Source organism: Erigeron canadensis, chromosome 5 (assembly GCF_010389155.1).
Source record: "Erigeron canadensis isolate Cc75 chromosome 5, C_canadensis_v1, whole genome shotgun sequence".
In the NCBI taxonomy this organism is placed as follows: domain Eukaryota; kingdom Viridiplantae; phylum Streptophyta; class Magnoliopsida; order Asterales; family Asteraceae; genus Erigeron; species Erigeron canadensis.
The window spans coordinates 22950131-22963048 of record NC_057765.1 but is presented as its reverse complement, the minus strand read 5'-3'; the positions used below and the strand labels follow the sequence as shown (position 1 = coordinate 22963048).

The following is a 12918-nucleotide window of genomic DNA, read 5'->3' as shown; positions in this document are numbered from 1 at the left end:
ACATTACGCAAAACCAACTCCATCCCAGTATTAAACTTCAAACAAATATCTCAAATACCAACGATCTTAGATAATTTAGTATTACCCATCCTAACAACTCAAAAATCACCAGGAGTATATGATAAATAAAAATCTCTACGTGTAGCAACATGACACGTAGCACCACTATCAGAAATCCAACTCGAGTCATCGTGAGCAACATTAACCATAACAAAGAACTCATCAGTGATAGAGTTAACCTCAGTATTGCCATTACCATCGGCATCTTTCTTATGGTTGTTGTTTTGATTATTGTAGTTAGCCTTTTTGTTCTCTTTCTTTGCTTGTCAGCAGTATCTTTGTGTGTGCCCTTTTCTACCACAATGGTAGCACTCAACATCAGCAAACTTTCCTTTAGAGGAACTGGAACTGTTGGTACCACGCTGATTACCTCTGTTACTCGGACCTCTACTCTAATTTCTCCCCCGCCTTTCAGTGACCAAGACATCTGACTGTGAAGAGGAACCTTGTGACTTTCTTCTCATCTCTTCATTCATAACACTACTCTTAGCCAATTCCATGGTAATAACACCATCTTTTGCAGAGTTGGGAAAGATGTCCTAAAAGTCTCCCAAGAATCTGGTAATGTACCAAGTAACCACAAACCCTGAATCTCGTCATCAAACATGATGCCCATTCCAGAAAGCTGATTCACAATACCTTGAAATGCATTTAAGTGATCTGTAATAGGAGTGCCATCTCAGTACTCTAACTTCAATAACTGCTTGATCAAGAACAACTTATTGTTCCTTGCTTTTCGAGCATACAACTCTTCAAGCTTCTTTTACAAAGTACGAGCATGTTTCTCCTCAATAATATGATTCAAAACATTATCCTCTACCCACTGACAAAAATATCCACAAACCTGTCTATGCAAAATCTCCCACTCTGCATCTGTTTTATTCTCAGGTTTATCTATAGCAAATACGGGTAAGTAATAATCTTTCACATATAAAAGATCTTCCATTTTTGTCTTCCAAACATGATAGTTCGAACCATTCAATAAAATCATCCTACTTGAATTAGATTCCATCTTTCTAACAACTTTTGATTCACAAATAAGCAGCCTAGCTCTGATGCCACTCTGATGGAAAATAAGGCCACAACAGAAAACACAAATCGGAAAATAACCCCTTCGTTTGGCAACCTTTCCCAACCCGTGTGAACCTAAGATGAAACTAACAAATAGGGGACCCTAAATGCAATCAAAATCAGCCCCTAATGGTAACAAGATCAGCAAACAATAGCACACACAAACACAACTTTTAGCGTGGAAAACCTCTCAAAGAGAGAGTAAAAACCACGGGACCCTTAGGCCGCTTAAACTCCACTACCACCAATAATAGAGCAATACAATCAGACCTTCTCTAGATAAACTAGAGGCATACAACAATCATCATACACTTGGAATAAAGCATCAAGATGTATGGAAACAAAACAAAGACAAAAGAAGAACAATATCACCATATTTCCTGCACTTTGTTCCAGCCAATGTAATTTGAGCTTCAGACCTCTTGAGACGAATTCAACGGTCCAGAATGTTGGCCCAGATGCTGTGAAGCTACTGTCCAAAAATGAGAACCGTCCAACAGTTCAATCTCAGAGGATCGAAGGTTTTCTGTGCTGCTGCAGGGTAAAAACGAGCTGATGGAATTTGATCTGTTTTTCTCTCTTTCTCTCTTCTATTATTGTGTTAATTTGATAAATGGTTGCACGAACCCTTTATCAACTGATGCCCTAAAGATACAAGTCAACAAAAGTAAAAGGGACTCTTGGATATGGGCTTAAGTTGTGGGCTTCTTCCTCATGGGCCAAAGGAAAAACGACCCAATAGTAACAAAACATGTTTAGCTTACATACTTGATGTGTTTTGAGGTAATGATGATGTTGTTTGGAACACAATTTTGTAATAACACGATTTCTGCTCTAGATTCGATCTCAACAATGGTGGATGCAAGTGTGTGTGTTCTTGACGTGTTTAGTGTGTGTATTGAGAGAGAGTATGTGTGTGTGTATTTTTAGACGGATAGATGTGTTAGGAAATTATGAAGGGTGTTATTGAAATAGTTATATGTACATGTATGTATATGATGCCTAAGGAATGAGGAGTATTTATACTATAAGTCCTTACACATGCTAAACTTTATATTTAGCTCCTCATCATTAGTTATCATATATCTATGATTTAACAACAAGTAAGTCCACAATCTTAATTACAATTTATCACTATTTTTGGATTTCTAACATTCTCCCCCTTAGTGATATATTGTAATGGATGAAGTACGTGTTATTTTGTCTTGTAGGAATGAAGTAGATGAGCCCGGTGGTGAAGACAATTGGTATGATGAAACAAGACTTCAAAGCTTTCTCATTGTCTTTGGAGAGCTTGAATCAATCTTGGTCTTGGACTTCTTGATGTTAAAACATAAGGTGATTCTCAATGTTCTTAATTGAACAGAGAATAAAAAGTGTGTCTTGAAACTTTGAAAATTGTTGAACCAAGAATCAAAGTTGTCTTTTGAAAATGCGGAAGGTATAAACTTGGCGTTGGTTCTTCAATCTTCGATATTTGAATGAAAAATTGTTTTCTTGGATTAAAGTATCAAAAACTGGTACTCTCCCCCTTGATGTAGCTTTGATCTTTGTTACATTTAACTTGAACACTTTGGAGAGTAAATATTTGAATGAGATTTGGATAAATCTCCTATGAAGTGATCATGCTCCCTCAATTCATGAGTATAAATATTTTGGAGCATCTTTGAACATTTGTTCCATCTTAAGATAATATCCTCTCATCATTGGTCTCATTCCATTAATTGTAAGTTTTTCCATTGATCCCATACATCCTTAACCCTAAAAATTCTCTCTTATCTTCATCCCTAACCTCCATACACTCACTACAGCACAAATCAAGCTAAAAATTCAATCATAATCTTTTTCTCCCCCTCATAATGACAAAGTTGGGATCCAATGTCATTATGCAATGTCATTACTAAAAGAAATAACACAAGTTAAAACAAGATTTGCCTGGAGAAATATAAAGTATTAACACATCAACTCAAACCATTAGCCCATCCCAAAGAATCCTAAGGGTAACTAAAAAGTAAGGTTGAATTTGTTGGTACAAACGTTATAGAATGGTGTTGGTGGTTTTTGTGTCTGTGAGAAGAGAAATGGAAAAACCGGATAAGAATGATCCGTTAACATGTTCAAAAATCAAAAAGATTAATGAAATGACCGATAGAAATGTATAACATTTTTTGGATTTTCTATGTATCATTGAAATATGCACAAAGCAATGTTCTAACATAGTTCGGTCTTGCAGCTTTTCAACCATAAGATTGCTTCAAAGAATATAAATCATGGTCAGTGTCACCAAGGCGTTCGATAACCATAATCTATTATCCTTAAAGACTTTTAGGTACTAACCGAGGTCACTATTAGACTTCTCGTTCACTCGATAATCACATAAATGCAACTATGAGACCTACGTTCAATGTTGGAAAAGATATTAGTATTGGTAGGATTTCCATTTGATCATCGTGGAATATCAATTAAGATATCACTACAAATGTTCCGACTATATCACATAGATAAGCAATAATATCACAAAGATATGACTCGAATGTGTCTTAAGAAAATGAAAATGATCAAATGAATGATCAAGCACGATAGCTCTAGACACAATGTGATCAAATGAAGTCGGGGACTGGAGCAGAATGTCTCCCTTTTTCAATATCAACATCTTTCAAATGAAGAGTCAATAGAAATGTGCAAATCTCCGTGAGAAATGAAACAAGTATTTGTTAAGAAACACTTGAATGGTTAGGTAAAGATGTGCATCGCTTCACTTGGTCCATGAAGTCTTTATCAAGATATCAACAAATGACATCCGATAGAAATGTGTTTTACCTGGCGATTTGAGAAATTTGGGGAAGGGTATCATTTCTTTTAACCCTTTTCTCACAACATATCACCAAAACCTCTCACTTTTCGACTTTACTCCCTCCAACCTATTTGCACGAAATCATCATCACTCAAAATACCCTTACTATCTAATGAAAGAATTGAATACTCCGGGGTTAGAACTTATCGGTGATGATGAAGTTCATGGAGTGAACGAATCGCTCAAGTGCAAACTAATCAACGAACTTCAATTGATAAAAAGTCATTTGAAAATCATCAAACGTGTGTATGAAAATATTTGAAAACACATTTGAAGTTTTGAAATTTTTAAAATCACAAACTCCCCCTTAATCTACGCAAAGGTATATCAAAATGTTTTTCATAGAAAGGTAGAGCAAAAATTGGTTTTTGTGAAAAAAAATCTTTGTTGTGATATCTACAGAAAAATTTGATAGTCTAAAGTGAACAAAAAAAATTTTGGAAACACAAAATTTTTACTTCAACAGCAATGTTCATAGTAAGAATACTAGGGAGTATACAAAGGCGTTCAATCCTTTGCATCTTACATCAACAACTTGGATGCAAAATAAATCATTTAAACACTTTTAACTCAATCAATTGTTCAAGATAATACAACTAGGGAGTACACAAAGGCGTTCAATCCTTTGCTTCTCATATCAACAATTGAGAGTTTTGGAAAAAAAAACAATTTGTTTAACAATGGAGAGTAACAAAATCTTTTGGCGGGAAAAATAATTTTTGCCCAGGGTTTTCAAAAGACATTATGAAAGCCTCTTTTGGAAATAAATAAAACAATGAAGCACGGGTTATACACAGAATATGTATAAGACACTTTGAAATAAATAAATCATTGAAGCACGGGTTACATACATAGTATATGTAAACCACTAAAAAAAGAAAATCTTTTTGTTATTTTTCTAAAATTTTATATTTTTGTATTTGATTTTTGTATTTTCAAATTTTGTATTTCAAGAATGTATTAAAAACAAAATAAGTTAAGGTTCAAGATTTAACATGCCAAGCTTGGAGATAAGAAAATTAAACCTCTTTTCGTCCAATGGTTTGGTGAACAAATCTGCAAGCTGATTGTCAGTGCCCACAAAGTAGAGCTCGATGTCACCTTTCTCAATATGATCTTTGAGAAAATGATATCTCACATCAATATGCTTTGATCGAGAGTGGTTTACTGAGTTGACTGTAATAGCAATTGCACTTTGAGAATCACAATAGATAAGGATATGATCATATTTCAGACCATAATCAGTTAGTTGCATCTTCATCCATAACACTTGAGCACAACAACTAGCCGCAGCCACATATTCAGCTTCAGCTGCTGATAGTGACACACAATTCTGTTTCTTGGAAGACCAACTCACAACTTTATCACCTAAAAATTGTAAAGTACCGGAAGTGCTCTTGCGATCAAGCTTACAACCTACATGATCTGCATCTGAATAAGCAGTTAGATTGAATCCAGTATCCCTTGGATACCAAAGACCTAAATTGGGTGTACCCTTCAGATAACAAAATATTCGTTTCACAGCTTGAAAATGTAAATCAGTTGGAGCAGCTTGATACCTAGCACACATACATGTTGCAAACATTATATCTGGGCGAGATGCTGTGAGATACAACAATGAACCAATCATACTTCTGTATCTCTTTTGGTCAAATGGTTTCCCATTTTTATCAGCATTTATGTTTGTTCGAGCAACCATTGGGGTAGAAATTGAAGAACATGAAGTCATATCAAACTTTTTCAACATATCACTTATGTATTTACCTTGTGATATAAAAATACCATTTGGTAATTGTTTGATTTGAAGACCCAAAAAGTAGTTCATTTCCCCAGTCATGCTCATTTCAAAATGATTAACCATTAAAGATGAAAAGTTTCGGCAAAATGTTTGACTGGTTGACCCAAAGATAATGTCATCAACATATATTTGGACAAGAAGAACATGTTTACCTTGTTTACAAATGAACAGGGTAGGGTCTATTGTGCCTTTGGTAAAGCCACCTCTAATCAAGAAAGTAGTTAAGGAATCATACCATGCGCGGGGTGCTTGCTTAAGACCGTAGAGAGCCTTGTCTAACCTGTAGACATGGTTTGGCCTTTTAGAATCAACAAAACCTTCTAGTTGTTCAACGTAAACTTCTTCTTTGAGTTCACCATTCAAGAAAGCTGTCTTCGCATCCATTTGAAACACAATAAAGTTTCGGAATGCGGCATAAGCTAAAAAAATCCGAATGGCTTCCATTCTTGCAACTGGAGCAAAAGTTTCGTCGAAGTCAACACCAAGTTGTTGGCAATAACCCTTTGCAACTAGTCGAGCTTTGTTCCTTACTACTACTCCATTCTCATCCTTCTTGTTCTTGAAAATCCACTTTGTTCCAATAGGTTCATCTTTTCTTGGATTTGGAACTAATCTCCATACTTTCAGTCTTTCAAATTGAGCGAGTTCTTCTTGCATAGCTTTAACCCACTCTGGATCACGAAGAGTTTCAGAGACAGTTTTGGGTTCGATGTTGCTGAGAGAAAGTGCAACAAGACACTCATTTACTGAAGTACGAGTAGATACTCCGGCTTGTGGATCTCCAATAATTTGATTAGTAGGATGATTTTTCAGCATACGTGACCATTTGCGATCATGAGGAAGAGGATCTTGTTGTTGAACATCAACATCATCATCATTAAAACCTGAGTTTTGTTGAGAGATGGAATCATAGCTTGGTAGAACAGCTTCCTCATAGGATGGATGATCGAAGTCAAGTGGCACATACACATTTGGAGTGTTTATCGGATTGGTAGTCTGAGTAAACTGGGTAGGTTGTTTTTGAACATTCACTTGAGAAGAATTATTAGGAGAGGGTGTTGAAGAAGAATCATTAGAAGAGGATGAAGAACTACTACTAGAAGATGTAGCACCTTGCTCTAAAGAACTTGATGAAGATTCATGATTGTTGTCCGGAACTGGATTATTTGTCTGAAATGGTTCAACGATGATTCGAGGTTCTTTATCATGAATCGGTTTAGAATTGTAGAATTCTTCATCACTTGTTGGAGTTGGAAACTTCTTGAATTTGGATGCTCAAGTAGAAGTCCTTGATGAAGTACTTGAAGCACTTGGATCATTACTTGTTGGTAACAAACTTTCTTGTTCAAAGATCATGCCCGATATCTCATCAAACCAAACATTCATTGTTTCTTGAATTGTATTTGTTCGGCGATTGTAGATTCGGTAGGCAATTGATGTCTTGGAATAACCAACAAAGTAACCTTCATCACCTTTCTTCTCGAACTTTCCAAGATTCTCCCGATCATTCAAAGTATAGCAAACACACCCAAAGATATGAAAATAGTTAATGTTGGGTTTGCGTTTGTTAACAACCTCATAAAAAGTCTTCTCTAACACGATTTCTACTCTAGATTCGATCTCCACAATGGTGGATGCAAGTGTGTGTGTTCTTGGTGTGTTTAGTGTGTGTATTGAGAGAGAGTATGTGTGTGTGTGTTTTTAGACGGATAGATGTGTCAGGAAATTATGAAGGGTGTTATTGAAATAGTTATATGTACATGTATATATATGATGCCTAAGGAATGAGGAGTATTTATACTATAAGTCCTTACACATGCTAAACTTTATATTTAGCTCCTCATCCTTAGTTATCATATATCTATGATTTAACAACAAGTAAGTCCACTATCTTAATTACAATTTATCACTATTTTTGGATTTCTAACGAATTTCAAGATTTATGATGAGTATGTATTCTACTCAACATAAATTTAGATAGTTAATTCATGGTAATGATCTTCCATTTGGTTTGGAAGTTTTCAAATAAACTAGTTCTTGTGACTCGTACTTAGATTTGCTCAACGACATACTGTAACCATGCTTAGAAAAATTAAACAATGTAATTCTGTATTTACCAAATCTCTAAACTAAGATAGGATCATAGACTTCTGAATCGACGCGTGACATAAGTTATATGCGTGTATTTTTTAATTTATCTACATTTTTAGTTTTTTGAAAAAAATGGTAATCGACCGGATTTTATTTTTATATAAATAAGTCTATAGATTTTTTTCTTATACTATTCAAAAACTATAATTAAATCATAAATTTTTTGTAAACTACTTCCTCCGTCCCTCTATAAGTGTCATATTTTGTATCTTCAAAGTCTTTCTCTTAGAACTTTGACTTAAAACATTTTTGTTTGTATTATACAATATTTGATAAAAGTTATATGATGAATTGAGTTTTGTATATATTTTTATAGATATAAATTTTATCAAGTATTACATAACACAAAAAAATATATTTACGATCAAATTTTAATAAAAACGACTTTTAAATTTCATGACAAAACACTTGTAACTATATTCACATAATATATAGTTGATCCTATTATGAATATTATCAAACATAAATTGGAGAATTTTTTTATTATTTTTGAGTTGGGGTACGTGCATATGGGTAAAAGACAAATATAGGTAAGGTTAATGTGAAAACAAAAAATTTCCCTTCCTCTTTATTTTTTTTTTTGTGGGTTTTTTAATTTTTATTTTTGGATTTTTTTTTTGTTTTTTATTTTCTTTTAAACAAAAACCTATTTTTTAAAAAAAACAAATCATATGGGTTACGTGATGAAAAGGTATGGATACGGTACGGGTGTTCCACTCATTCGTTCTAAAAGGGTTGTCACCGGACGTATATGGAAATAGTATGAATTTGATGGACGCGATTCAAGAGATGGTTACGGTTTGAATGGGTACGGGCGTAGCCCTCGACTCTAGAAATATTTTTTTTAGTGGTTCTCATAGAACTTACCCTTTTTTGGTTCTCCCTTGGTCCCTTCACTTTGATATTATATCAAAGATTAAGGTATCGCATGCAAAGAAAGCAAAACATAGCTTACTACGTTAACTTCTAATTGCAAATGAACAAGAGAAAACCTTGCTATTTTCATGAGTGACGATTGTAACTAAGAAAACATAGTTGAATCCATCTCCTAAACACCATATATATATTTTTTTAATGCAATATCCACCAATCAAACTTTTGTTCCCCGAATATTACAAATGGGTTCGTTATCGTTGGATTCAATCTCACGGGCTACTGGAGAAACTGTAATAGTGCTGATAGATGGAAACCCCGGAAAAGGAAGTTTGGACGCGTTGGAGTGGGCGATTAAATATATTGTTGGCCCAAATGATACCATTGTTGTTTTAGGAGTGTTGCCAGAGATTGTAAAAAAATCTAATCCTTCTTGTTTGCCTTTTCATCTCGGAATTGGAACCTCAGGAATCTGTAAGCTTTTGTTTCTTGTGTTACCTGCAGATAAATATCAGATATTTTTGGTATTTTTTTCTTTTTTTTTTGGAATTTGGAAGAGTCAAAAATCCTGCAGTTTTGATCAAGACAGAGACTATAAGACATGTTTTAGAGACCTCAATATCATAGAATTATATGCTTACCCAATGGTCCATAAACTGTTTATCTTTTGTTATATGGAGAGAACATTGTACTCATGAGACATGAATTGTTGAATCAGATATAAAACTCGAGTTCTCAGCTCCTGGGGAAATGACACCATCTGAACTTGAAAAAGAGATAGGGAGAAAGAAGAGGGAATACCAAAGAATTCTTGAACCCCACTACAACCATTGTAAAAAGAGGGAGGTTTGTCTTTAATTTCAATAACTTGACTAGAGTTTGACATTGCATCGTCTATTTAAACGGAAAAAGGCTTCATTTATATTACAGTATAGGTTTTTGTTTACTTTGTACAACGGGTCCAATGGGTTGTTAAGCTAAAAAGGAAGCGGTTGAAACAGGTTAAATGGGTCAAAAATGCCATTATTCATCCCAAGTATGTTCAAAATGCCGAAAGTTCTTTATTATTGTGTTTTTAGTGCACTATTACAAAAATGTATAAAAAACAAGAGCTTGCAGGTCAACTCAACTCTAGCTAACTGGTCTTGAGCCATGTTAAGAGTTACACGTTTTGACTCGTAGACACAACCAGCCCGAGCTTGCCAGTCTTTTCATCTCTAAAGTTAACTAAATTAAAGCCAATATCAAAGTATCGTTTGAATCTTCCTCGCTGCAGGTGAAGTTAGATATAAGACTAACTGCAGGGCTAGAATCCAAGAAAGTAGTCGTTGATGAAGCAAAACAGCTCGATCCTCAATGGATTGTATTAGATGGGTACTTCATGTTTCAGTTTCTCAAATTTTTGGATTTTTTTTTTTGGAACTTTATATTAATTTGTATCAGTGAGTTTTTTTTTTTGAATTGTAGATACTTCAAGAAAGATAAAGAATATATACAGAAGCATGTAAATTGCCATTTAGCATTATTGAAGACGAAAGGCATAGCAACGTTAATCCCATCAAAGATCACAGGTCCAGATAGTGAAAAATGGCAGACTGTTTGTAGAAAAATCGATGATCAACCATTTACTACTGATGACTTTGTAGAAGAACCACAATCACCAGATGAAATTCCATTAACGCCTTTCTCACATCTGTTATCAAGGAGAACAGGATTCCCAAGAGCGTTCTCTTTGGGTGAAATTGAAGAAATCACAAATGGATTTAACAATATTTGTTTCAAAGATCAACATAAAATATTCTATAGAGGCGTTTTTGGAGACTTTCCTGTTGTTGTCATGCGTCTCCCTGCAGATGATCAAACTGTATGGTTACTTAAAATTGCTTCTCGTGTTCGCCATAGGAACATCTTAAATCTAATTGGTTATAGTTGCATTGGTGATTCAATCTTATTTCTCTATGATTGTCCTAATGGTTCACTGGAAGCGTGCTTGTTGTGTAAGTCACTTTTTTACATCATGATTAGAAGCTGCATAATGGGCAGGTTTGGTGATGGGTCAAAACAAATAATTTTTGTTCAAGTTGAAATGAGTTTGCTCGGCCCCAAACAATTCTGTTAAGAACCTTTAGTTTATAAATAATTAGTCATTATGATAATAAACATTATGATATATTGTAATCCAAATAAGAACTTTTAGGAGGTTATTTGCTTTACAAATACCCTTCGAGCGACCATGACCCCATTTGACCTGTTTACGTTTAGACTCATTTTTTTTTATTTGGCCCTGTTTATAGTTAAAGCATTATACCAATCAACTAACTCGCGGATAAGTGGGTCAAAATTGCCACCACATAATTTAAAAGAACTGTGGCCCCCATTACTGAATTAGGATAGTAAATTTTGTAGGTGATAAGGCACCAATTACTGATATAGGATAGTAAAATTTGTAGGTGATAAGGCAGCAACAGATCTTTCGTGGAACACACGGTGGGGTATTGCAATAGATGTCGGTGAAGGAATCCGATACCTTCATGAGGAGTTTGTAACTGGCTCAATTGTAAATCTATCCATGGCTTCATATAATGTTGTGCTTTCTAATGGTTCTTCTGCCATGGTAACATGAACTTATTATTGGCTCTTTTGTGTTTCTATTGTAGGTGGCAGCAAGGCGGCAGTTTGGGTAATGGGTCAAAATGCCAAAACTTTTACTTAAAAGTGGACAAGTTTAGTGGGACGGAGGGTATTTTGGTACTAAAATAATTACTCGTAATTTACAAGGTTACATGCATTAGTAATTCATATTTGGTGAATATTAACCGCGCTTGACTCATTAACGTATTAATTAACTTCTGCATTTTTAGCGGTTTGATCAGTTAGAGTTTAAAGCATAAACCCATTCATAAGTTACATGGATCAAATGCCACATCTAGATTGTTTTTCACACAATGCTGTTCATTCCTGAATTTTCTGTCTTTAATGATTTTAAAGCTTAGGATTTACGAGACAACAAAGCAGGTGAAGCTTGAAGATGATCCTTTGAACGAACGCTTGTCAGAAAAGTAAGATTGATTTCCAAACCAAATATCCAGCAAAATCTCATTTTAACTATAGTTTTCTAATAAGACTAAAGGTGTTGTAGAAAACATGTGCGTTTTCTAGAAAGATTTCAAATTAAAACATTTCAAATGATTTGTTAAATTTTTTGTTGAAAATAGAAAACTCAGTTTTCTGATTTATAACTAAAATATGAAAACTCGTTTTTAGTTTTCAAGTGTTTTTCAATTTGGAAACTCCTTGTGTTTTCCAAACTTAACAGTAAATGCCTTTTCAGAACTTTCTAAGGTTTTGTAGAGGCAAGGTATGAAACTCTTTCTATTTTTTTGAAATTGAAATTGAAATATTAGAAAAATGTTTATACATCTAAACAAAACCTAAGTGATCTGCGTTTTTGATGAGTGAAGAGGCAAAAATATCGATATGAACGCGGAAGTTAGGGCTGATGTGAATGATTATGGGGTACTCTTGTTAGAGCTCTTAACGGGACAAAGTAGGCGATTCTTTGAGAAAGAGGGTCAATGCCTCGTTGACTGGGTAAGGTTCATGATCTCCATAACTACATATGGCAGTTTTGACCCATTAACTGATGAATCGTCGATGGAGGTCAGGTTTTGTCTCAAAAGGGTTAAAAAACATTAAAATAAAACAAAAGTTTGCTTCAAAGAAAACGGCTCGAATGGGTCAAAGGTATCGAACTGATTGAAACTTGTACGAAGTCTATTTTAATGAATAAAGCATCCTAATTGTTCTAAAAACTTTTTTGTATAGCAACTGCCAGGTCTTCAATTTGCGAAAACTGGTATAGTACAATTCCATTCGGTCAAGAAGCTTGATATTGGTTTAGAGTTCATGGCTTCACAAACCTAATGCGCTCTAGTTCATCTGTCCAATTGCGTTGGACCATGTACAATAAACCCTGATATAGTTACTCGAGTCTTGACTCTGATATTACTTACTCACATAACCCAGTTTAGAGACGAACAAATAATTTAAAAGCGATTCATCACTAAAATGGTCCAACATCAAAACAAGATTGAGCTGAACTTCAATATTT

At 34.5% G+C, this 12918-nt stretch overlaps 1 protein-coding gene across 1 annotated transcript; it reads left to right on the top strand.

The window, feature by feature from the left end:
* Window positions 1-10644: 10644 nt before the first annotated feature.
* LOC122601354 (receptor-like serine/threonine-protein kinase At1g78530) lies at window positions 10645-12731 on the top strand. The gene is made up of 5 exons (XM_043774119.1): window positions 10645-10804; window positions 11258-11421; window positions 11796-11866; window positions 12269-12467; window positions 12633-12731. The coding sequence occupies exons 1-5, from the start codon at window positions 10645-10647 to the stop codon at window positions 12729-12731; spliced, it is 693 nt and encodes a 230-aa protein (XP_043630054.1).
* Window positions 12732-12918: the final 187 nt, after the last annotated feature.

What these genes read in the sequence shown, in the direction of transcription:
- LOC122601354 (XM_043774119.1), top strand. Translation starts at nt 10,645, where the DNA reads ATGCGTCTCCCTGCAGATGATCAAACTGTATGGTTACTTAAAATTGCT. An exon ending in AACGAACGCTTGTCAGAAAA is followed by an intron (nt 11,867 to 12,268) that starts GTAAGATTGATT and finishes TGATGAGTGAAG; the next exon opens with AGGCAAAAATATCGATATGA. An exon ending in CTGATGAATCGTCGATGGAG is followed by an intron (nt 12,468 to 12,632) that starts GTCAGGTTTTGT and finishes TTTTTTGTATAG; the next exon opens with CAACTGCCAGGTCTTCAATT.